The 26,751-nt window shown below is 37.5% G+C and overlaps 1 protein-coding gene across 1 annotated transcript in view; it reads right to left on the bottom strand.

Moving 5' to 3' along the window:
* RSPO3 (R-spondin 3) overlaps positions 1-26,751 on the bottom strand; it is an 88,500-nt gene that overhangs the window by 41,014 nt on the left and 20,735 nt on the right. The window contains exons 2-4 of the mRNA XM_053592663.1: positions 13,233-13,424; positions 11,113-11,259; positions 333-530 (exon numbers count right to left, since the gene is read on the bottom strand). Of these exons, the coding sequence (XP_053448638.1) occupies positions 333-530; positions 11,113-11,259; positions 13,233-13,424 (537 nt within the window). The remainder of the gene's footprint in view (positions 1-332; positions 531-11,112; positions 11,260-13,232; positions 13,425-26,751) is intronic.

The following is a 26,751-nucleotide window of genomic DNA, read 5'->3' as shown; positions in this document are numbered from 1 at the left end:
TTTTAGCTACCAGTGGATTAAATATAATCCACTTTAATATAATGTGGAGTATATTAAGACAATGGCCCAAATGCTTACAATACAGCCTCATTAATCAAGATTCAATTAGCATACTTCTTCAGCAGTTTAAAGTTCTGATATCAGGCTCCACATTCTACAATTCCTGTAGAATACTGTATCTATGTACACTAATTTAAAGCCATCAAATGTGTTTGATACGCATTTGAAGGTTTTAGACATGAGAAATAATACCAAAGATTTCCCTAAAATATATAAAGAAATATGCATCAAGTTATGATTCACACAAGCACGTTTTGTTATTATGATCCTACCTCGTTCTCCTTTCTGACACTTCTTTCTTTGCACTATACACTTTCTTGTCTCAGTTGTGGGGGAACACAGGTTACCCTTTGCTGAAGGATGCTGTATTATTTCTCGGACCCGTGTTTCAGTCCCTCTTTTGAAGCCACACGTTTTTCCTTTCTTGGTGCATGGACTCCAAGGACTCCATTCACTGGCCTCACAGTGCACTGAAACAGAACAGCAGAAAGTGCTTCAGTTGGCTGTCAATCACTTTCATCTCTGTTAAGGGAAAAGAAAGGTTTGTTGTTTCTATCGGTACTTGCCCAGATTCTGAGCAGAAATCTAGCAGATAAAAGGTGAGTGAGATGATTGAAATATAAGATAAAGAAAATGAGAAAGGTAGGAATGAAATATTTTCATTTTTAGTATTCATATTATTTTTTGCATTAGATTTCCTTTTTTCTATAAATTTGATTAACTCAGGCACTAATATAATTACCCACGATTGATCTTTTTAAATATTTTCTAGAGTACCTCTGCAAGTATTGATTGATCCTGACCAGAACATGATAGAATTGTTATTATGTATTAGAGAATTGGTTTTCAGCCTTTGGCATGCATCAGAATCACCTGGAGGACTTCCTGAAACAAGAGATGCTGGGCCTCACCCAGTTGCCTGGGGTGGGACTGTGAATTTGCCTTTCTAACATATAGGTGATGCTTATTTGTAGGTACTGGGCTCATCTTTGAGAACCTCTGTGCTAGAGAGTTGTTGAGTAGAAAACAAATCAAGGGCTTTGGCCTACAATTCATTGCCTTTTCTACTTCATGTGCTGTTGGGCACTTAAATATTGTCATTTATTACTGGGCATGGTTCAAGTATAACAACATCTGTTCTAGGTGAAGTCTGAATCCATTTTATCTGATAACTGATTCTAAAATTAACTTGACTGAGCAATTCCTAAGAACTGATGTACTTTTTCTGAAGCTTCTTTTGTAAATTTCTATCCTCTCCTTCTATGTGTTAGTCTCTTCAATTACCATGTTCTCAGGTCTTATAACAGATTTTTGCCCCTCTAATAAAAAGAAAAATCTGAAAGGTGCTATTCTTATATTTGTGTCCGTAAAATTTCTTAACATAGACCTGAAACAGCTGGCATCAATAGCTCTTTCAGATGATGTAAGAATCTCTTTCCACACAAACAAGTTTCTGGTAACCTCTTTTGCTGCTTTCTGGTTACTGAACTCTCATTTTAGAGCACAATATTCTCATCACAACATGGAGAAAGATAACCTAAATGCTTTGGAAATTTAAATCCGTTTGTCACTCATTTTTCACAGGCTTTTTCAGTCACTTTCATTTTACTTGAATGCAACCCAGAGTTAAATGGGTTAGCCATTAGTTAAAGTGAATTTAAGTTTCTGTGAAATTAAATGAGCTTTATTGAACCATTTCAAAACAGTTTCATGCTCAGTTATACCAATATAACTTTGATTAAAGAATAGAATAAATAAGTCATAATACTATAATCTCTTGCCAGTTATGGGCCTTATTTCCCAGAATCCCATGCTATTAACCATTAAAAAGTATTGGATCTTCAGCACATATAAATAAAAACACCTTCAAGAGATCAAATGGAAAAAGGACAATAAGTTTGCAAGCTGTCACTTGCTTCAGTATTTATTTAATACCAGAATTAAGAGAGCTAAATTAGGAAAAAATATCTTATGTGGAAATGACCAGAACTTTGGTGCCTTTCTTTAACAGCAAAAGTCTAGGCAAATGTATACTTAGACTTCAGAAAAACAGATTTAAAAAGTAATAACTTGACAATGGTTAGCTGTATTTAGAAGATGAATTGTTGGGCAGTGTCTGTGGCTCAAAGGAGTAGGGCACAGGCCCCATATGCTGGAGGTGACAGGTTCAAACCCAGCCCTGGCCAAAAACTGCAAAAAAAAAAAAAAGATGAATTGTTCTATAAATGAAATTCCAAGGATAGTCTTAGATAATTCCGCTGGAGGAGGGAACATACTCAAAACTAATGAGTTCAGATCAGGAGTACTCAACCTGTGGGTTGCGACCCCTTTGTAACAATGAAAATACATCCTGCATATTAGATATTTACATTATGATTCATAACAGTAGCAAAATTACAGTTATGAAGTAGCAACGAAAATAATTTTATGGTTGGAGGTCACTACAACATGTGGAATTGTACTTTTTTTTTATTGTTGTGGATTCATTGAGGGTACAAGAAACCAGGTTACATTGACTGCATTTGTTAGGTAAAGTCCCTTTTACAAGTGTGTCTTGCCCCCAAAAGGTGTGTCACACACTAAGACCCCACCCCCCCTCCTTCCTTCTCTCTGTTCTTTCTTTCTCCCACCTCTCCCTCCTTCTTTCTCTCTCTGCTCTCCCCTTCCCCACCCCCACCGTGTCATTAATTGTCCTCATATCAAAATTGAGCACATAGGATTCATGCTTCTCCATTCTTGTGATGCTTTACCGAGAATAATGTGTTCCACTTCCATCCAGGTTAATACAAAGGCTGTAAAGGCTCCATTTTTTAAATGGCTGAATAGTATTCCATGGTGTACATATACCACAGCTTGTTAATCCATTCCTGGGTTGGTGGGCATTTAGGCTGTTTCCACATTTTGGTGATTGTAAATTGAGCTGCGATAAACAGTCTAGTACAAGTGTCCTTATGATAAAAGGATTTTTTCCTTCTGGGTAGATGCCCAGTAATGGGATTGCAGGATCAAATGGGAGGTCTGACTTGAATTCTTTGAGGGTTCTCCATATTTCCTTCCAAAAAGGTTGTATTAGTTTGCAGTCCCACCAGCAGTGTAAAAGTGTTCCTTTCTCTCCACATCCACGCCAGCATCTGCAGTTTTGAGATTTTTTAATGTGGGCCATTCTCGCTGGGGTTAGATGGTATCACAGGGTGGTTTTGATTTACATTTCTCTAATAATTAGGGATGATGACCATTTTTTCATATGTTTGTTAGTCATTTGTCTGTCTTCTTTTGAGAAGGTTCTATTCATGTCTCTTGCCCATTGATATATGGGATTGTTGGCTTTTTTCATGTGGATTAATTTGAGTTCTCTATAGATCCTAGTTATCAAGCTTTTGTCTGATTCAAATATGCAAATATCCTTTCCCATTGTGTAGATTGTTTATTTGCTTTGGTTGTTGTCTCCTTAGCGGTACAGAAACTTTTCAGTTTAATTAAGTCCCATTTGTTTATTTTTGTTGTTGTTGAAATTGCCATGGCAATTATCTTCTTCATGAAGTCTTACCCAGGCTGGTATCTTCCAGTGTTTTTACTATGCTTTCTTTGAGGATTTTTATTGTTTTTTGCCTTAAATTTAAGTCCTTTATCCATCTTGAATCGACTTTTGTGAGTGGAGAAAGGTGTGGACTCAGTTTCAGTCTTTTACATGTGGGTATCCAGTTCTCCCAGCACCCTTTATTGAATAGGGAGTCTTTCCCCCAGTGTATATTCTTGTTTGGTTTACCAAAAATTAGGTGGTTGTAAGATGTCAGTTTCATTTCCTGGCCTTCTGTTGGATTCCAAATGTCTATGTCTCTATTTTTGTGCCAGTACCATGCTGTCTTGACCACTGTAGCTTTGTAGTACAGCCTAAAATCTGGTATGCTGATGCCCCTGGATTTGTTTTTATTACTAAGAAGTGCCTTAGCTATACGGGGTTTTTCCTGCTCCCATACAAAATGCAAAATCATTTTTTCCAAGTCTCGAAAGTACAATGTTGGTCTTTTAATCAGGATGGCATTGAATTGGTAAATTGCTCTGGAAAGTATAGACATTTTAACAATATTGATTCTTCCCAGCCAGGATCATGGTATGTTCTTCCATTTGTTAATATCCTCTGCTATTTCCTTTCTTAGTGTTCCATAATTTTATTTATAGAGGTCCTCCACCTCTTTTGTTAGGTATATTCCTAGGTATTTCATTTTATTTGAAGCTATGGTGAAGGGAGTTGTGTCCTTAATTAGTCTCTCATCTTGGCTGTTATTGACGTATACAAAGGCTACTGACTTGTGGACATTGATTTTATATCCTGAGATATTACTGTATTTTTTGATGACTTCTAGGAGTCTTGTGGTTGAGTCTTTGGGGTTCTCTAAGTATAAGATAATATTATCAGCAAAGATGGAGAGTTTGACTTCCTCTGTTCCTATTTGGATGCCCTTTATTTCTTTGTCTTGCCTAATTGTATTGGCTAGAACTTCCAGCACTATGTTGAATAGTAATGGTGACAGAGGAAAACCTTGTCTGGTTCCAGTTCTAAGAGGAAAAGCTTTCAGTTTTACACCATTTAGTAAAATATTAGCTGTGGATTTGTCATAGATAGTATCGATCAGTTTAAGAAACATGCCACCTATGCCTATACTCCTCAGTGTTCTAATCAGAAAAGGATGCTGAATTTTATCCAATGCTTTTTCTGCATCTATTGAGAGGATCGTATGGTCTTTGTTTTTGCTTCTGTTGATACGGTGAATAATGTTTATGGACTTGCATGTGTTAAACCAGCCTTGCATCCCTGGGATGAAACCTACTTGATCATGGTGTATGACTTTTTTGATGATAAGCTGTAATCTATTGGCTGGGATTTTGTTGAGAATTTTTGGATCTATGTTCATTAGTGAAATTGGTCTGAAATTCTCCTTTTTAGTTGAGTCTTTTCCTGGGTTTGGTATCAGGGTGATGTTTGGTTCATAGAACGTGTTGGGGAAGATCCCTTCCACCTCAATTTTTTGGAATAATTTCTGCAGCATAGGAATAAGCTTTTTTTTTTTTTGAAGGTTTGCTAGAATTCTGGTGTGAAGTCATCCAGACCAGGGCATTTTTTTTTTTGTTGGAAGATTTTTTATTGTTTCTTTGATCTCAGTGCTTGAAATTGGTGTGTTCAAGAGCTCTATTTCTTCCTGGCTAAGTCTAGGGAGAGGTTGTGATTCCAAATATTGATCCATTTCCTTCACATTGTCAAATTTCTGGGCATAGAGTTTCTGGTAGTATTCTCTGTGGCATCAGTTGTTATTTCTCCTTTATCATTTCTAATTGAGGTTTCTAGAGATTTTGCTTTCCTATTTCTAGTTAGTTTAGCCAAAGGTTTATCTATTTTATTTATTTTTTAAAAAAACCCAACTCCTTGATTCATTAATTTTCTAAATGATTCTTTTGTTTTCAATTTCATTGATCTCTGATTTAATTTTGGATATTTCTTTTCTTCTGCTGGATTTTGGCTTAGATTGTTCTTCTTTTCCCAATTCCATAAGATGGCTTGTGAGTTTGTTGATGCACTCTCTTTGTTTTTCAAATGTAGGCATCTAAAGCGATATTTTTTCCTCTCAGAACTGCTTTTGCAGTATCCCATAGGTTTTGGTAGCTTGTGTCTTCATTGTTGTTATGCCCAAGGAAGTTAATAATTTCCTGTTTTATTTCATCCTGCACCCACTGTCATTCAACAGAAGGTTGTTTAATTTCCATGCCTTTGTGTGGAGTTGAACGTTTTTGTTGGCTTTGCGTTCCACCTTTAGTGCCTTGTGATCTGAGAAGATACAAGGTAAAATTGCAATTCCTGTGATTCTATTGAGGGTTGTTTTGTGTCCTAGGATATGATCAATTTTGGAGAATGTTCCATGGGGTGATGAGAAGAATGTATATTCTTTATCTTTGGGATGGAGAGTTCTATATGTGTCTATCAAGCACAGTTGTTCTAGGGTCTCATTTAAGTCCCTTATATCTTTGTTTAATTTCTGTTTAGAGAATCTGTCTAGCTCTGTAAGAGGAGTGTTAAAGTTCCCTGTTATTATGGTGGTATAGGACTTCATATTGCTCAGACTGAGTAAGAATCTGGGAGCATTTAAGTTGGGTATATAAATGTTTAGAATTGAAACACCTTTTTGTTGTATTTTTCTCTTGACCAATATAAAGTGACCATCTTTGTCTTTGTCTTTTTTGACTTTAGTTGCTTTAAATCCACATATATCTGAAAATAAGATTGCAACCCTTCTTTTTTTCTGAATTCCATTTGCTTGAAAAATTGTCTTTCAACCCTTAACTCTGAATTTCAATTAGTTTTTTGAGGCTAGGTGTGTTTCCTGCAGACAGCAAATGGATGGCATGTGTTTTTAAATCCAATCAGCCAATCTATGCCTTTTCAGTGGGGAATTCAAGCCATTAACATTTATTGAGGTAATTGATAAGTGTGGTAGTGTTCTGTTCATCTTATTTTGTGAGAGTCCATTGCTTTTTATCTTTTGCATCACTATGGAAGTTAAGTTTTGTCCTTTAATTTCTGAGTTCTTACTTTGCTGTTGATCCATTGTGATGGTCAGTGTGTAGAACATGTTGAAGTATTTTCTATAGAGCTGATCTTGTGGCAAATTTCCTCAATGTTTGCATATCAGTAAATGATTTGATTTCTTTGTCAATTTTAAAGCTTAGCTTAGCTGGATATAGAATTCTGGGCTGGAAATTGTTCTGTTTAAGTAGATTAAAGGTAGATGTCTATTGTCTTCTTGCTTGAAAAGTTTCATTAGAGAAGTCTGCAGTCACCCTGATGGATTTTCCCCTGTAGGTCAGTTGGCACTTACTCCTGGCAGCTTGAAGAATCTTTTCTTTTGTCTTGATTTTGGACAGGCTCATCACAATGTGCCTTGGAGAAGCTCTGTTAGAGTTGAGGTGACCTGGGGTCCAATATCCATCTGAAAAGAGTGTGTTAGAATCTTTGGTGATATTTGGGAAATTCTCATTTATAATATTCTCTAGTATGGTTTCCATTCCTCTGGGGGCGTTCTTCTTCTGCTTCTGGGATATCTATAACTCGTATGTTTGAACATTTCATAAAGTCCCATAATTCTGTCAGTGAATGTTCTACTTTCTCTCTCCTTTTTTCTGCCTCTTTAACAATCTGAGTTATCTCAAGAGCTTTGTCCTCTACCTCTGAGAATTTTTTTCTTCTGCATTGTGTAATCTGTTGCTGATACTTTCTATTGCATCTTTAAGTTCCCTAATTGACTGCTTCAGTTCCTTCAGCTCTGCTATATCCTTTCTATATTCTTCATATTGTTCATATCTTATTTGATTCTGTTTTTGGATTTCCTTTTGGTTATTTTCCACTTTATCAGCAGTTTCCTTCATTGTTTCCATCATTTACTTCATTGTTTTCATCATCTACATTTTAAATTCCCTTTCTGTCATTTCTAACATTTCTTTATAGGTGGACTTCTCTGCAGTAGCTACGTCACAGTCCCTTTGGCGGGTTTCTCTGGACTGGTTTTTCATGTTGCTAGGATTTTTCTGCTGATTCTTCCTCATGAGTGTTTTCTTTTATCTGTTTTCTTGCCCTAATTTTCCTTTCACTTCCTCTTGCTGTTTAAGTTGCCGTGACTCTGGCTTAGGATTTTGATGAGTCAGCTGCTGGCAAGATTGGACTGAACTGACACACACAACCACTTGCCAGTTCTCCACTGCTTTTGTCCTCCTCATGAGGTCCAGAAGTCTCTCACTGACTCCCTATGTCCCCAAAGCGATGTTTCTGGTAGGTCCTACCAGCCAAAGATGCCTGAAGTCTTCTCTCCCCAGTCTCACCGTGCCCAATTGCAAGGAAGCTGTTATTCAGCTGCCATCTTGCTCCTCCCTGGAACAAATGGAATCTTTTCTTTTTAAAATTTGTTCTTTAAGCCTGAAGTGATTCCTAAGTGTCCCTGATAGATGTAAAATCAGACCTCAGGATCGGAAACACCAGGACAGTGTTTGTCTTTACTCTTGTCTTGTTAGGAGCTTTTCTCTTGGAGTTCAGGAAGATTTTAAGAGAATTTAATGGTGAAACTTTGTGTGGTGTGGTGCTGAACTCCATTGTCCACTGCAGGTAAAGCTCTGGGATAAGCTTCTCAGTCTAGGCATCACCTATACATGAAGCTCCATTCCAGCATCTGTACCAATAATTCATCTGATTTAAAATTGTATTCTTCCCTGTTGAGTCAAGAATCTTCAAATAGTGCCAGGCACAGTTGCTCACACCTGTAATCCCAGCACCCTGGGAGGCAGAGGTGGATGGATTGCTTGAGCTCAGGAGTTTGAGGCCAGCCAGAGTAAGAGCAAAACCTTGTCTTTACTAAAAATAGAAAAACTAGCCAGGTGTTGTGGTGGATGCCTGTAGTCCCTGAAAGGTTACCGAGCCAAAGATGAAAGATTATTCTGAGGCGTGAGATGAAAGGAAAATGGAGACCCAGTTTGTTCAATTAAAATCGAGGAAATATATTAAAGGGTCGTGGCATTAGGAGGGTTGAGAACCACTGGTTTAGACAGTAAAAAACTCTAACAAGACCAGATAGTTAGAAAGCCATGAGAGTCAGTGAATTTTTCTTATAGAAATACTATAGAACAAACCTATAATATTAGCATTCAAATAACATTTCCAGGAAAAAAAATAGAAACTTTGGAAAGAATACTAAAGACAACTGACAGGTGCTATTTAAGTTGTATTCATGTCATTTAATTAACAATTAAAAACTGGGGAATGACTTGATTAAGAGATGGTTAAGAGGAAAATAAGAAAAAAACAGAACTACCAGCTACCAAACTTCTGTGTTCCTTTTGTTTGGAGTGGATCCTTATTCCTCTGTGACTATGTGAATAATGTGCTCACCCAGAGAAGCAACAAAGAAGACAAAATAACAGTGCAGAAAGGAAGCAAATATCTGAAAGATACAGTGCAAAGAATATGTTCTTTTATAAAATGGGGTTCAATGAATGGTTTCGTTTAATTTAAGCTGCAAACCAAGGGGAAATATGTTGTAATGTAAGTCTTTACATCAGCTCTATATCAGGGTAGTGTCAGTTTATGATCTTTCCTTTAAAATATAGGTGTAGGCTTTAGCAAAGAGAAAGACTTATTCTTTAACTTGTTGGGTGAGTAGTGGGGAGCTGAAGTCAAAGTACTGATTATAGCACTGACAGTAACTTAGACTATTTCCCTGGGGCTCATTTCAGCTCTCTGGATCCTAGTTTTCATATTCATTAAAAGGATAGGCTTTACTATTTCTCCATGACAAGGAAGAGGTGATCCTTTTCTTTGGAATTCTGAGGCAAGCCTTCAGGAAAGGCAAGGGTGGTGTTTCTAGGGCAGGGGCCACATGATGAGAGACTTCCCATAAGGATTCAGATTTGATTTCCAGATTCAGTAAACTGCCCTTAGACTGCTCAACCCTATTCTAAAATATATAAATTATGTAAGTATTAAAGGCTAATTCAACAGCATCAAGTATTAAATGCTGACCCTATAGAAAAACATTAATAAATTTAAGATAAATAGCCTTCCTAGCCTTCCAAGGGCTGAATGCTATACCTTCAACAATTAAAAACATCTACATATGTGCCTTTTACCTCCATAGTGAAATCCCACAAACTTTCTGCAACTCATTCTGAATTTCTGTCCTCGAATATTCCACAGAAGTGTTTCCTCTTTTTCCCACTGTTTGGAACTTATTACCTTTAACTGTCAGCCCTCAGGACCTATAAGGACAGGAACTTCAAGTGCTTTCTCAAGTACCCTTTACCCTATTCCTAATAATTTTTTTCCCTGTCTTTTTATACCAAAGAAAAGATTTAACAAAAAATGAGCCGTGAACTAGTTCAGGATTGTTGTTTTCCAGATACTTCTGAAATTACCTTTAAAATATCATCTGTTTATTTCATACTACCAAAAACTTTGTTTAGAAACAAAAAAAACCATTTTCAGGTCTGTGGTGGACCTGAAATGGTTAAACCACGACACGAGAGTTATTACTCTGGCACTTAAGATTCTAATGGGATCTGTACTGTGCGGACCCCAAGGGGAAATCTGGAGACTATCTTGTACTGAATCAAGAGGGCATTTGTGTGCGTATGCCAACATCACAGCAGCATCAAAGGTTCTTGGAGTTCTTGCCCAGGGGATTTTGAGATTTTGTAGGCTGTTTTCCCATTTGGTTTAGCATCTGCTCCCCAAGTGTTCATCAAACTTGTAGCTGTGGTAGCTGCACAACATTTAAAAGAGGAAAAATATAGCCTGACAGTGATCTGTTATTTAGACAAACAACTTGTCTGAAGGACCTCCCCCTACCACGAAACTCAGCCTGCAATTAATCAGACCCTGGGACTGACTCATTCTGTCAGTTTGAGTAAGTCCACAGTCCTCTCTTTCTTATTTCTGAATACCTCTTGAAGCAGAACATTTCAGCAAAGCGGTGTGAGAGAGAAAAGTGAGATTTTTAACTGTATCAATTCTGTTTCTCTGGGTTTTTGATCCATCTATTGAGCATGAATGGATTGTATCAGTAGACTACATTTTCCCCCTCTGGAAAATAATTTTGGTCACTGGTGAAATTAAACATAGGTTTTCTATGAAACTCTTGCCCTAATGTGAAAATTTAGTTCAAGACACGTATACATATACACACGTATACACATATATATATATACAGTAGTATATATACCCTTTTACTGTAAATAAAACTTCATTAAATAATGATGCAAAATAAATGTATAATGATCAGAATTGAAACAATTATTGACAGTTCCTAAGAAATAATGGAGCACCCACTGGGTGTTAAATTGCTTCATGGAACATGACAGGTGAGGCTGTTGGAGCACCTTAAGATTGTATCTTTGTAAAGAAGGATGAAAAGAGCCTTTAAGAGACATCCTCCAGGTTCTTGTGAAATAAGACTCCGATAAGCACCTCCGTGGAGACCGACATTATCATCCATTCAAATTCTTAGAGGTTCTCCTTACCAATACTGACACACTCCATGGTATGGTTGTTGGCTTCCAGCCCTTCTGGGCAATTGTCGAGGCACTTTCCAAGGTGTAAGTAAAATCCATTTTTACACTTTGTGCAGAAATTTTTGTTGAAACAGGTATCACAGTCAGCTTTGCATTCTGAAAAAGTAAAAAAACGAAATTATGCTTTTATTTATTTATTTATTGTTTGAGACAGAGTCTCATTTTGTCGACCTCAGTAGAGTGCTATGGTGTCACTGCTGACAGCAACCTCAAACTCTTAGGCTTAAGTGATTTTCTTGCCTCAGCCTTCCAAGTAGCTGGGACTACAAGTGCCTGCCATAACGCCTGGCTATTTTTGTTGTTGTTGTTGTTGTTATCATCGTTGTTTGAACCTGCCAGCCACAGTGTGACTGGAGCCCCTAGCTGCTGAGCTATAAGAACCGAGCCAGAAATTCTGCTTTTATTATCTTAACCATCAATTCTGGATGTGTACAATGCAGGCATGTGCAACTTTTATGTCAAACACTTGGGGCTCAAAACTATTTTGCCAAACTGAATTAGGATTCCTCTACAATCATCTAATTTATGCACATTTATTATTAATTTCAGAATCATTGTACTGATTGCCTTATAAAATTATTTTATTTATTAATAATTTAATAAATATTAAGCCAAGAATGTTGATAAAACCAAGACTATATTTATATTAAATGATATTAAAAAACATTTCATCTAAACATTAATAAAATGTACTGGGATGTTGCCTTTGTGCTATTCTTGAGGACTATTCAACAAATATTTTTTTGTCCATAATGTGCCAGGCATTATTTTAGGTATTGGTTGACAGCAGCATCAAGTACAAGAGAAATAAGGCCCAGACTTCACATTCCAGGTTTACATTTTAGGAAGGAAGACATGATAAACAGAACAATAGTCAACCCTTATATGGCAAATTACAGTAAGCCAGGCTTGCTACAAGCGCTTTACAGTATTAAGTCATTTAAACTTTACAACAATTTGATGAGATAGTCACTACTGTGATTTCCATCTTACAGATAAGGAAGCTGAGGCTCAAAATGGCTATGTCACTAGTCTAGAACCACAGAGCACACTGGTTTTTGAAACCAGGCAGTTTGGTTCCACAGTGATGAGTGTTCTGGAAAAAAATAAAAAATAAAAAACAGCAAAAGGTGGTGAAAAAATGACAATAGGAAAACATGGAAAAAGAGATAAAAAATAACTACTATGGGGAACAGGCTGATTATTTTGGATACAATGGGTCATGGAATGCTTCTCTGAGAAGATGACATATGAACAAAATGTTCAATGAAATGAGTGGGGCAGCCTTGCAAAGGTGTGGGCAAAGAGCTTTCCAAACTGCCAGAACAGCTAGTGAAGAGCAATCATTGCAAGGCTTGAGATAGGAAGATCTTGTAAGAAGGCCAGCGAGGGTGGTGCCAGATGGCAGAAGTGGAGTAGGAGGAAATAAGTTTGGAGAGAGAAGCAGGTATGCATGTGATATCTGTCCAGAGAAGTGATATTTCCTGATTTAAAGTTTTAAAAGGGCACTTGGTTTACAGCGTAGAGAGTAGACTTTCAGGGTATAGACAAGAGTGCTTCTGATCTTGATTTCTAGTTGATTAATAAATGTTTTGTTTGCTATACCCGAATCCTTGAAGCCAAAATACCTGAAATGATTCTTCAGGTTATTGAAGAATTCTGATATTAATGGGAACTCAGATGGAAGTGAGGATTCCAGTCATTCTCTATAAGTTCGATAAGTAATGGTCATGTTCTCAATCTTCACTTTTATAAAAAAAGAAAAAAAACACTGGGTGGTGCCTGTGGCTCAAAGGAGTAGGGTGCCGGCTCCATATGCCAGAGGAAGCAGGTTCAAACCCAGCCCCGGCCAAAAACTACAAACAAACAAACACTTAAGTGCTTTTTTGGTAAGTTAGTGGTGAAAATTTTCCTGCCCTAAGGGCTAAGTCCAAGTATGGTTGAGCCTAATTATCAGATAAACATTTTTATTTGCATAACATCAAATATCACAAATATATGAGAGGCCATTTCAACCTGGGAAAGTCCCCAAGGATGAGATAAAAATACAATTTTGTGTAGTCACTTACTTGTACACTTATTTATATCTGGATATCGAGTTCCATAATATCCACTTGGACATGAAGAGAGACACACTCCAATCTGCTTCATGCCAATTCTTTCCAGAACAAAAAATAGTCTGGGCTTACATGACAAACATCCATTGTAATCTGAACACGTTGCACAGCCTCCTTGGCAGCCTTGACTGACGTTAGGATGCACTGGGGAGACAAATGGAAAGGCAAAAACAAAGGTTAAATCGTATGTGTTGACATAGAGGTTAAATGACATTTCCTGGGCAGGCCATACTTTTTCTGTCATTAGCTTTCAATTTGGTAGTAATGAATAAATGTGGTAGGATTTTTTTTTCCTATTTTTCCCTTTAGCATATTTGTTGTTTTTCATTTCAAAGTTCTTAAAATTTGAGCATTTGAGAAGTAAGAACATATTTCCTCAAAGGACTTATAGAATATACGTGTCTGAATCTGATATCCTCACTGAAATACCACCCTGGGAGGTCAGAGACTGGTAATTTTGTGCTCTTTACACATTGAAATTAATACTCATTACAGTAGTTTTGCTTTTCATTTGTATGTTGGATGACAAGTACATGCTTCTTGTTTCTTCAGCAAGTAAAACAACATACATTGGGACAGAACTTGAATAAGGACCCTAAGTTCTATAATATCTCTTTTCAACTATGGTCTTTTAGAAAACACAATTTTACTTTTTGATCCAGTGTGCATTGATTATGAAAGTATAATAGCTATTCAGAAAACACCTTAATGCTTTCCAGAAATATCTCTTCTCATGAGAGGTTAATATTACCAGTTCAAATTCATATAATAGTGAAAATGTAATATTTATCTTACTAGTATTTCCACATGGATCATTTGTCACTATTTAGGGTAGTTTACATACAATATTTTTATCCTTGGGGAGGGAAGACATAGTTTCTGTGCCCTCATTTTTCACTTACTCAAATTGAATGTATATTTGGTGAGGCTGGACCTGTCTACCTTAGGGATCATCACTAAACATATTCCAAAGTTTCCAAGTGTCACCACTGTGTCAGCCAGACTGCTCATTAGCAAGTCTGAGCAAAATTTTAATTTTATGCACCCTGAAATTTTTGTCAATAAATGAACTATTTGGGAGAGTTATGTTGACTTAAGATCTTTACAACTTTAAATCTTCTAACTATTCATTAATCATCATCACCTATGTGTGAGCTGGTAGAAACTGTTGACTGGGGGGGGGTCTCCCATGTAGTTGGTGTTTGAGATGATTTTCTTTCTTAATGTATTCTTGATTCAACTATAATACTAATAGCTTATCATCCTTTCTGGATGCCAGAAGGGAAAAAATGATCCTTTAAGAAGGGAAGGTTGATGACAGGAGTCTAAAGCCATCTCAAGTGTATTTCCCACTTCTTTTGTTGGTAGTGGAAGAGATAGGCAGTGATGAATCTTGTCATTCTTAAATCTGTCTTCACAGTGATGTTTGGTTACTAAGTTCCTACCTCAAACACAGGTTCCTCCAGGCTCAGTTAGAAGGGGGACCTATAAGACCTAATGGGGTGCAGGGGTTAGCTACGGAGAGGTCATTCGGTTGAGCGGCATCCTCTGCCTTTAGGAAACCATCTCTGAATCAGCCGCAGGAACCACAAGCAGCTCATTCTCATTCCAAGACATTTTGTAAATAAACTGAGGAAATGTGTGGGGGAAGGGAAGTCTGCTTTTCCTGTACATGTTCCTCTGTGGGGTGGGGCAGCCATATAAAGTGGCACAGGAGGTTTAGACATTATAGGGCCTGGGGGACTTGTGAGTGAAAACTGCCGTCCAAGTAACAGGGTCATTTTTCATGCCGGTAACTCAGCATTGGAGACTTACAGAAAATGTGTATGTATTTTAAGCTTGACAACACCCAAAAAAGGAAAAGGGGCAAGGGAGCTCTGTGTGTTAAGAATTCATTGCAAGAAGCCAAGTGTGTAGGTAAAAACCTGTAAAACCTTTTCATAAGAATTGCCTGTGCAAAAGTGAACCTTAACTTGAAAGAAAATCACTCCAAGCTTTGTGGACTAAGTGACTCTGGGTTTAATGAAGGGGGATCAGATCGGTCCACGCCAATTTATCTCTATTTCGGAAACATGTCTGTGGAGAAGAAACACAAAATTTTAATTCTATGCACCCTGAAATTTTTGTCAATTATGATATAACTTTATATAGATCATTTGTTAATACAAATATAATTTTCATATTTAGAGCACCAAAACTGGTATTCCTTAAGAAAAAATTCATTAAAAAAATTAGGTTTTGATGTTTGGAAACTTGTCCAAGAGAACTCTGTTTGGGTCTCATGATTGGTAATAGTTTGCACTAAAATTATGAGATATGCCAAAACACCTTGCTCAATTCCCTCTTTCTCTCTAAAGCTTTTAGTGATGAAATGCAGTAGTCAACACGGTGCTACAATAGTTCTCTTTTCTTTGTCTTTTTATACTTTGGCTTTTTTAACAACAGTTTTTCAAAAAACAGATTTAAAAAAATCACAAAAGACCTGTTGTTCCAACTTACAATGAAATTTTCTACTAGTTTTACATATATGAACAAATGCTCAAAATCACTAATTATCAGAGAAATGCAGATTAAAACTACACTGAGATACCACCTTATGCTAGTCACAATGGCCTCCAATAAAGTCGAAAAACCATAGATGTTGGTACGGATTTGGTGAAAAGGGACACCTACAAGCTCTTGGTGGAAATGTGCACTAGTACAACCTCTGTGGAAAACAGTATGGACCTCAAAGAAAAAAGTAGAACTACCATTCCATCCAGCAATTCCACTACTGGGTATCTACTTAAAGGAAAAGCCATTATATATATATATATATATATATATATATATATATAAAGACACCTGCAAATAATGTTTATCACAGCACAATTCATAATTAGAAAGATATGGAAGTGCTCATCAACTGAGGAGTAAATAAAGAAAATGTGGTGTATGCCTATGTGGTCTTGTTCCCTCCCCACCAAATAATTAAATAGCTTGAAAAAATATAAGTAAATGCTTAAATCTAAGGGAAATTTACAGAGGACAGAGGAACATGTCTGTGTTTATATAAATTGTGTTTACATGCATATATAGTACACATACATACACACCATGGAATACTAATCAGCCATGAAAAGTAATGAATTACCGTCTTTTGTAGCAACTTGGATGGACCTGGAGACAGTTATTCTAAGGCAGCATCTAAAAATGGATAAATACCACATGTTCTCACCTATAAGTGGAGCTAAACAAAGGATATATGGGGTTATAAAGAGAGTAATGGACATTGGAAACTACGAAGGAGGAAGGTGGGAGTGAAAGATAAAAATTTACCTATGGAGTACAATGTACACTATTCTGGTGACAGGTACATGGAAAGCCCTGACTCTAGCATTATCTATGTAATAAAAACATTTTTTTCATTTGTTTTTAATCAGTAAATTCTGAATATAGGCAATGGATCTGGAATATGAAATGACAAACTTTATCTCTTCATGAAGGCTGAAATACTTGGCTGTGGGAAGAGACAAATTGAGACTTACAAAGCTCAGATTCCATGAATCTAGTTTTTTCTTTTTATGGTTGAGTAGTGTAGCAGCTGCTTTCTTGAATGCTGTATAAGGATCACCCAAATTATTCAGTCAGGATTACACAACCAGATACACATTTCCCAAACTTCATCTGAAGGGAAGAGCTTTACTTTTATATGAAAATCACAGAAAACTTTGGTCTAGATTGACTGTAACAACCCTTTTAGCCATAAAATCTTGTGATTCTAAGATAGGATTTTACTTTCTCATGCTTCTTTCTTCTTTTCCCCCTTTTAATACTAACTTCATTTTTCATTTATGAATCCCTTTTTTTCCCCTGTTATTTCATATGACCAAATAGAGATGGTAGTCATGGAGAGGTAGGGGAGTTTACTAGACTATCTGGCATTTGAATTTAAGTCTTAAAATGTGTTAGAGTTCACCAGTGCCCTTACCGGAGTAGAGGTAAATATACGCATTTAGCCAAATCGAGAAGACTGGCTAAGGAATGGGGAAGGTCAAGAAGACTGGAAGCATAGGGTAGATCTAGATTAAAAGATTGTTTGTGGGTTAGGCCAAGGAGATTGTTCTGTTGACATGGGGGAATTTCAATCCAGTGAGTGATATGGTCAGATTCGTATTAGAAAGGTAATTTCCCTGGCAGCGTGGCAAGCATAGAAACTAGAAGACTAATATAGTGAACAGTAACTAATATAGCTGACAATAACTTACAACATAGCAGAAGCAGTATAATGTGGTGAGGAAGGGATGCGTGTTCCAGGATATTTAGGAGGTGGAAGTAATCAAATGTGGTGACTAATTGAATGTTGATTGAGCAAGAAAGGAGTTGAGAATGTGTTTCTAGTTGCAGCCAATGAGTAGAGAGAGGAAGAGTTACCAGGGGGATGGAAGCCTGAAGTTGGAGGGTGGGGCAATCTGCATAGAATAAAGAACTGCAAATATAAACATGGCTTGGGAACACTAATTTTGCAGATTTTATAAAACATCAGGAAGTGACGGTTAATAGAGGAGCTTACTTTGAGGGGGCTGTTGGAGATGTACATGTGAGTCTCTGGTGGTGGTTAACTTAATTTAAAAAGGCATCATGAAATGGACATGTGCAGAAAATGACAGAAAAGGAAAGATAATCCAAAATAAGGGACATTCAGTAAGAGGGAAAAATGTGTTTTATCAGCAGATGTTTATAATACTTTAAATTTACTTATCACTTTTGGTTTCAAAGCATGGATCTTATAAAAAGCTAAATTATCTAATGTAATTGCTCTGTGATTAAGCAAGTATGTAAATAAGTAGAAGCTGTCAAATTCATTTATGAGTTGAGTCCCCAATGTAGGACTCTAAGAAATGCTGTAACTTACTGAATGAATAGTGAGTTTAGAGCAAAGTTTAGAACTTAGATCTTTGATTTCTGGTTTTATCTCTTTCTATGTGTATGCATAATAGGGGACAGATATGAATGGGAAAATGGATATAATTCATGAGAATTTTAAGTTGGGACCTTCTGATCACAAATACGTTGTATACACAGTAAAATTAATGTCTTTCTTCAAAATTGAGGAAGATGCAAGCGTCTTTTCTTAACTTGTTTATGAAGGTTAAGCATATGAAAAGAGCATGTATTTGTTCATAACTTAAATCTATTTGCAGAGTCTGAACTGAAAACATCCCCTGAGTGAGGACTTCAATTTCTCCAGCTATTAAACAAGCCATTCCTACTCTTTATCCGATAACCTTCAACTTGTGATAATATAACTGATGGAATAGTTACTAGGGAATTTGTTATACTCATGAGTGTTAATTCAACTTTGGTAAAACATCCAGAACACAGAATTTTAAATGGAACAACAATATTTGGTAAATATACAACCTTTGGCTGCTTATTTTCAATGTTTATGATGTATCCAACCACATACAGTATTGGAAACTAAATCTGTTTGCATAACAATTTAAGTGCAAGCTTCAAGGAGTTGCCTTACTTTACTACCCTTCTATGAAAATCAATTGCAAATGTACTATTATCTATTGTAAATTGCTATGTGAAAGAAATGTATTATCGCTTGGTGCCAATTACCTCTGATGGTCATTTATTCATGGCTGAGAATTTCCAGAAATACAAAATTCAACAGACTTTAGATTAATAAAATGGGTTTAACTGAGTTCAAAGCAATACCAAATATACTAAAATAACTTATTGATTTTGTAATTTAGTTAAAATCTAATAGGTTCAAATTTCACAAAAGTTATTTTTAATTACAAAAAGTGATGGACAGTCCCCTTAAGGGATTTTTGTCCTCACAGCATACATTGCTTGCTCTTCTGTATACAGTGGCCTTAAGAGACAGGATATACTTAATGGGCAGAATTTAAGGGTACATGGCACACCTCCTGGGTATGGGACACAACTGCAACAGGGACTTTCCCTAACAAATACTAACATGGTAACTTATTGTAACCTAATGATTTGTACCCTCACATTAACATGAAATTTTAAAAATAAATAAAATAAATCAGGAAAAATAAAAAGAGATAGGATGTAGAGAAGAAACCAAAGAAATCTCATAACCAAAGTTATTTTTACATCTGTTTTTTCCTCCATGCCTTCTCTTTTTACAAGTATGTTCACATTGATTGTATAGTTCTGAGGGAAGGAGTCTGGCTGGTTTGATAATTTCTTCATAATTTTATCGATAATTCCCAGCTTCTACATAGGGTGGCTATTTATTGAATAGGTTCTCAATAAACTGTTTTTGATTACTCCGTGAATGAAGGGCGTACATATAATAAAAGGGATAAGCTACTTTTGTGTGTTTTTAGAAATAATAATTATGTTAAAACAGTAAGTGCTTAAGAAAATATCTATACTAGTTGATTTTAAGTGGGCTATGCCTACGAATATCTGGTAAAGAAATCATGTTCCAAGTTACATACATTTTGAATGCTTAATTATACAATAAATCATTCAAAATAAAATAATCAAAGCTTTTGCAGTATCATTTACTTCAATAATCTGTTCACCTTAAGAAAACGTGAAGTTCTTTGCCTAAGTTAGGATAGCACATTTTTACCGTATCTTGGGACTGGATTGTTAAAGAGTCGTATTTATGTTTAGAGTAATGTTATGGTTACTGAAAATTAAGAGATGTTTTGTGGTTCCTCTGGAATACTTGGCAATGTTCACTTTAAGAAAAATATAATGTTAAAAATTTGAATGACTTGGCAGTCTCTTTCAAATTTTATTGGGTTGATCCAAGAAAGTATTGCAAGTCTATATTTCTTATTTGCTCCTTAGGTAAAGCTTCCAAAGTAGAACCGACAATGGCCAGGTTTCCACAACTATTCAGGCAATTTGGGGGAGTTAGATATAGACAGCAAAATACATCCAAAAGCTTTTTTGTTTCTTCTTTCTGAGCCTGTTCTTCTGCTGTATGTATAAAACCTTTTTTTGAATGAATATAATTACTTATGGCATATAGCACTCTTTTATATTCTCAAACATTGGTATCTGGATGAATAGAAGTCTATATTGTATTTCTGATTAATAATTTGTTGAAAGAGCCACATGTTTGTATGTCTGAATATATATATATATATATATATCTTGCTATTTTGAAATACTATTACCTGATGATATTTTAAAATTATTTTTTATTAAATCATTACTTGCTACATTGATGCATTTATGGGGTTCAGGGTACTGCTTCGATATACAATGTGAAATGCTTGCATTGAACTAAGTAACACATCCATCACAATTATACTCCTTTCTTAATAGTTTTGAAATGTACCTAATGTGCATGATGCAATCGTACATTTCAAAACTATTACCTGATGATTTTAATGTTTTACTATACCAATGTGCTAATCATTAAATGAATTGAAGTTCACCTGTGGTATTTAAATATGTATATATGTGTGTGTTTCCATATGAATGTATATATGTACGTATATACAGCTATAAACCCATTGATGCATGCATATACACGCATGTGCACACATACCTCCACACTTACTCTATTAGGTCTTTTACCAAAGGAACAAGCATAGGCTTTAATTGAGCTGAAACAGCTAGGATAACAGTCTATTGCATCTTTTGTCCCACTGAATCAACCTTTACTCTGAAAGTTTATGGCTACGCCAATGGTCTCAGAGTCTTAATAGTCTCAGAGACGAATGTATTCAGGAGCTGCTGAATACAGCCTCATTGGTCCTCCACCACTATCATTATGTGGGGAAACATACTGTTTTTAATGGACATGATTTCTCTGAGAACTTGGAAAGTCTTTCTTTTTCTCTTACTGAATAATAATTTCCTGCAGGGAGTCTAATATTTATATTCTATAAATACTTCCAAATAAAACCACAGCAATAAGACAAACCTAGACTTAAAGAGCAATTAGCTAGACTTTCCACTAAAATCAAGTCAGCTCAAAATATTAAGAAAATGGCCAAGAAGTGATGGCAGCTGTAGAATCCCTGAAATCTAAGATATGATGAATATTTGGTAGCTAGATGCCAGTTTGGTGGCCCAGGGCTATGCTGCATCTGACCACATGCTACAGAATCAGGATTAGAAAGGAAAAATAGATGAAAGTGGGTTTCATTATATATGTGGACACTCTGAGTAAGGTTTTCAACAAAATTCTCTGAGAGCTCAATGTGCCCAACACTACATGTGATGCAGAAAATGCAGGGGGAACAAGACCTCCAAGTCCTGACGTTAGTCAGTTAATAGGCGAGTAAACAAAGAATTATTAAAGATGGTGAGGTGCCAGGAGCCAAAACATCTCACAAGAATACCCCTTGCTATCTTGATTTTACAGGCAAACTGTTCTCAGGAATTCAACTGTAAACAGCAACGGTACTTTCCCCTTGCGTATCTCTTCAAAAATGCACCCCCTGCCGTAGGGTCCTTCTCCTAGTAATTTTCCAGAAACTAGCCCCCTCCCCGCCCTGCTAGGAACAGCCCTTAGTTACTTCCTCGTTTGTGTGCTTATAAGCCCAGCTGAAAAATAAACTCTTCGGAGCTTGATCAGACTCTTGACTTGCTCTCATTCTTTCGTGTCTCTTGTCCCCTCATTCGACTGACCCCTTTGTTTCCCAGGTCCCCGTTGAATTCCCCGCGGGCCGGGGCAATTGGCGCCCGACGAGGGGCAAGGGTACGGGGGTGTCATCGAACGTTGCTGCCAGTAAGGGTACCCTTATCATTGGATTGCCGCAACACCAAGGTTGTGAGTGAAAATCCGCACTGTGATCGCTGCGCCACAAGAAGGACGTGAGTGAAGATCCGCACTGAGATCGCCGCAGAATTGCCCACCTGCGAGTCTGATCCGTCAAGGTAAGAAAAAGCAACGAGTTTATGGGACAAACGTTAAGTAAACATAACTTGTTTATTCAGGGACTCAAGGAGTCCCTCAAGACACGAGGAATTTGGGTAAAGAAAAAGGATCTCTATAAATTTTTTGTTTTTATTGGTAATATCTGTCCTTGGTTCCCCCAAGAAGGCACTATTGATGTTCTGAGATGGACTAGAGTTGGTGATTGTCTAAAAGATTGTTATAGAACATTTGGCCCCGAAAAAATCCCCGTTCATGCATTTTCCTACTGGAACTTGATCTATGATATTTTAAAAACTTACAACCAATGGCCTGATATCCAAGAAGTTGTTAAAGAAAGAGAGAAGGCACTTAAAGAACACTCCAGACCACCCTCAGCCTGCCCTTCTGTTTCTGTTCCTATGCCGGAGCCTGAAAAATGGGGGTTCCCTGTCCAGCCCTGAGTGGGAAAATCCTGTATCAATGTTACATCTCATAAATGCCTCTCATTTGTAAAATGAAATAATTTGATTGTTTAAATTGTTGGGGAAACTGAATCTTGGTCTTAGGGTAAGATTCTTACCTTTTAAACCTTCTAGTTATCAGTTAGGCTGAGTGAATGGGTGACTTCATGGTAAACTGGGATCCTGTTTTGTGGAAAGTGAGTTTTTAAGAGTAAGAGAAATTAGACAGGAGAATGGCATTGTGTAAAGAAAGAATCTTGTATGATAAATTTTGTCCTGAAGCAGAATGGTTGTGTAAGAAAGTGAAAGGCAGGGCAAAAGTTAAAGAAAGTTTAGAATGTTTGTAGATGGTCTGTGCAGGTTAAATGAAGTTCATAAAAGAGACTTTGTGAAAGAATTTACATGTGATCCAGTTGACTATGTATTTCCTTTAAAATCTTTTGGCTGGTAATTTTCTTTAAACAAATGTTTTAGGCCTTTGATATTTAACAAACCTTCCAAAATAAAAAATCTGGGGCTATCAGGTTTGTCCCCCAAAACCCGCCCCCTCAAGTCCAAGCCTCCTCTCCCTCTCCCGAGCAACTGCCGGCAGCGCAGGACTGGACCTCTGTTCCTCCACCAGCGCAATACTAACACCTGAAATGGGCATCCAAATCCTCCCTACTGGGGTTTATGGCCCCTTGCCCCCCAACACTTTCAGACTTCTTCTTGGCCATGCCAGTACCACCCTGCAAGGCCTCACTATTCCCCCCGCATCATTGACAATGATTACGCCGGAGAAATTAAAATACTTGCTTCCGCCTCCCTCGGCCCTATAACCATTCACCCAGGCCAAAGAATAGCTCAGCTAATATGACTTCCCCTCTTACCCTCCAACCATCCTTATTCTCTAAAAACCCGGGGTACTCATAACCTCGGTTCCTCTGACGGTTATTGGGTCAGACAAATCACACAAGAAAAACCCCTCCTTAAGCTACAATTAAATGGCAAAACTTTTGAAGGATTACTTGACACTGGGGCAGACGCCACAGTAATCGCCAGTAAATACTGGCCCCCTTCCTGGCCCCTCACTACTTCCCTAACCCATCTCCCGGGTATTGGCCAAACCTCCAACCCCCAACAGAGTGCTGAAATCCTCAAATGGACAGACGAGGAAGGCAACACTGGTACTGTCCAACCTTATGTTGTGCCTGGCCTCCCAGTCAATCTCTGGGGCAGAGACAGCCTGGCCCAAGTAAGACTAATTATGTGCAGTCCAAATATGAAAGAACATGCAGCCAGATGGCTGCCTGAAAGATTAGTAAAACAAATTGATAACAATTCTAAAATCCAGGGAGAAAAACCTCCCTGAGATTATCTTTCTCCTTTCCCTTACAGAACCACGGACTTCCATCCATGATGCTGCCTTATCTCCTGATCTTCTGCCTTCCAGCACTGGGCCAACCTGTTCCAGCAGTTACCAAGCCCTTCGCTTGGCGCTTTTATTTAACTGAAAACTCGACTGATGAAAACACAGATTGACAAACTTCATAAGCTTAGCTCAGATTTACAAAAACAAAAATTTTCTTCTGAGGCAAACGAGTGATGGAAATCCTCCATGTACTCCTTACTCATGCCCCTTGCAGGTCCCCTTATTCTTGCTATTAATAATCACCCTTGGACCCATTATTCTTAACAAAATCATGAATTTTATCAAATCACAGATTGACTCCCTGGCATCAAAACCCATTGAAGTCCATTATCATAGACTCGACCTTGCAGACCGGGGCCTTGCCAACGAAGATATTCCACCGGGAATTGCGTAAGCACTCAGAGCTATGCACGTTGACTCACCATCATATGTGAGTACAACCTGGGTACCTTTTTACGGGGTGCAATAAAGACACTGCAGAGGGAAGGCATAAACAGCCTCTCTGAGTCCCTTGGAAGCAAATCTGATTTGCATAGAGGTTAGCGTCGTAAAATTTTCTCCTCTCCTCCCCAAAAGACACTCAAACTTATCATGCGGTCATTATGCCCGCGGGAGGAATCAGGTCAATACTTCCCCCCAAAAGGTTAATGCCCTCTCTTCTACGCCGACAACTGACAGACCCCAACAATTTAAAAAACTAAAAGGGAGGAGATGCCAGGAGCCAAAACATCTCACAAGAATACCCCTTGCTATCTTGATTTTACGAGCAAACTATTCTCAGGAATTCAACCGTAAACAGCAACGGTACTTTCCCCTTGCATATCTCCTCAAAAATGCACCCCCCGCCTTAGGGTCCTTCTCCTAGTAATTTTCCAGAAACTAGCCCCCTCCCCGCCCTGCTAGGAACAGCCCTTAGTTACTTCCTTTGTGTGCTTATAAGCCCAGCTGAAAAATAAACTCTTCGGAGCTTGATCAGACTCTTGACTTGCTCTCATTCTTTCGTGTCTCTTGTCCCCTCATTCGACTGACCCCTTTGTTTCCCAGGTCCCCGTTGAATTCCCCGCGGGCCGGGGCAGTGAGGAGTGTTGTGGAGGAAATAAACAGGTGGATAAGGCAGAGAATGACTCTAGGAATGTCTTTAAATACAGTGGTCAAGGGAGACCCTTTAAGGTTACTGTTTGGTTGAGACTTGGAGAATGCAGAGGAGTTACGAAAAACCAAGGAAGAACATCTTAAGAGAGTGGAAGACTGTGGGGGAAGAACAGCACATGGGAACCAACAGGGCTGCAGACTGGGAGTGACAGGACGTGATTAGACAAGGGCATTGGAGTCGGGTCTTTGTGGACTGAAGTAAAGAGCCTAGTAACATTTAGACTTGGTATTCCCAATATCAGGAGGAAAGGAAAGGACTAATTTTGCCTGATAGTTATTCACTTTAATTTTTGTTAATTTTATGGATCTTGGAGCAGACCCAGCATCTTGTATCCCATGAAAATATGTTTTCTTATTAACTTTTATATCAGAGAAGAATGTTCCAACTAGTAATGAACTTGAGAATTTACATCAAGATTCCACTCTTTGAAGACACTGTGCATCAATTGACATGTTCTTTGCTCTTGGGAACATTTCATTTCTCCTCTGTTCCTCCCCATCTCCCTCCAGCAGTAATTTTAGTTTCCTTCAAGGTTTTAAGTGTTCCTTTAGTTTTACTGGAGGTGTGTGTGTGTGGGGGGGGGGCGGATAGAGGAGGAGAAAGAGAAAAGTTATGATACATACAAGGGGTCATGAGAACAAAGAAAGAATAAAAACTAAAAAAAAAAAAAAACTGTTGCATATATCTTTCCTTGCATTTTTCTAAATTCCTGCTATTTAAAATGCCTATTACAAGTCTAAATAATTTAGAACATTGCTGTTTTTTACTTCTAATGTAACCTTTTTTTTTTTTTTAGAATGTCAGTATTATGTTCTTTTGTTCATTAAATGAATGAATAATCTATGGTCTATATTTCAAGTTGATTCTTCCAAAGCAGGGAAAATTATATTTATCTTCCTGTGACCAAACAGCTTGTTATAGTTGATACTGCAGCTGAGACTGTAACAAAGCATTTGTAGAACAAAAACAGGTTTTATCCCACCAATCACAAGTAGAAAATCTGTCCTATAGCTAACACACTCTGCTATGGGTGTAAGTGTAAGACGGAATCAGCAACTCCAGCTGTTGCTAAGTGAGGGAAAGCTTCCCTTTCTGCAAGTGGCCATGTTCCCAAGTAGAGGTGAATAGAGGACAAGAGGGGTTGGACAAGGGTAATGGAGACCCAGGTTCTGTAGAGAGCCAGGACCTGTTGATGAGTTAGTGGGTGGTAATAGCAGCGTTTTTCATGAGACAGATCCAACAGTGTTCATCCAACAGTGGGAATCATTATGTGCTCTGGTCTGGCTGAGAGAGGCTTTCTTTCTTTTTCTTTATTCTTTCTTTCTTTTTTAAAGGGGAGAAATAATTAGAAATCAACATAAACAGAAAATGTGATAGTTTAATGGAAATGAATCTGCCTGGGTCTGAGTCCATAACTACTAACTTCACATATTTGTTCACATGAAACAAACTTAAGTCTGTGCTAAAAACAAACTCTACTTTGTTATATTATGAATAAACTTGGGTCTTCTTGCCACATAGCATGCTTAAGTCGCATATCTGGTGGTTGAAGGCTTAGCATAAGCAAACAGCAGGCGAGGGACCTGTGGTATTTT

This window comes from Nycticebus coucang, chromosome 5, assembly GCF_027406575.1.
Source record: "Nycticebus coucang isolate mNycCou1 chromosome 5, mNycCou1.pri, whole genome shotgun sequence".
Taxonomy (NCBI): Eukaryota; Metazoa; Chordata; class Mammalia; order Primates; family Lorisidae; genus Nycticebus; species Nycticebus coucang.
This window is presented reverse-complemented; position numbering and strand designations above follow the sequence as displayed.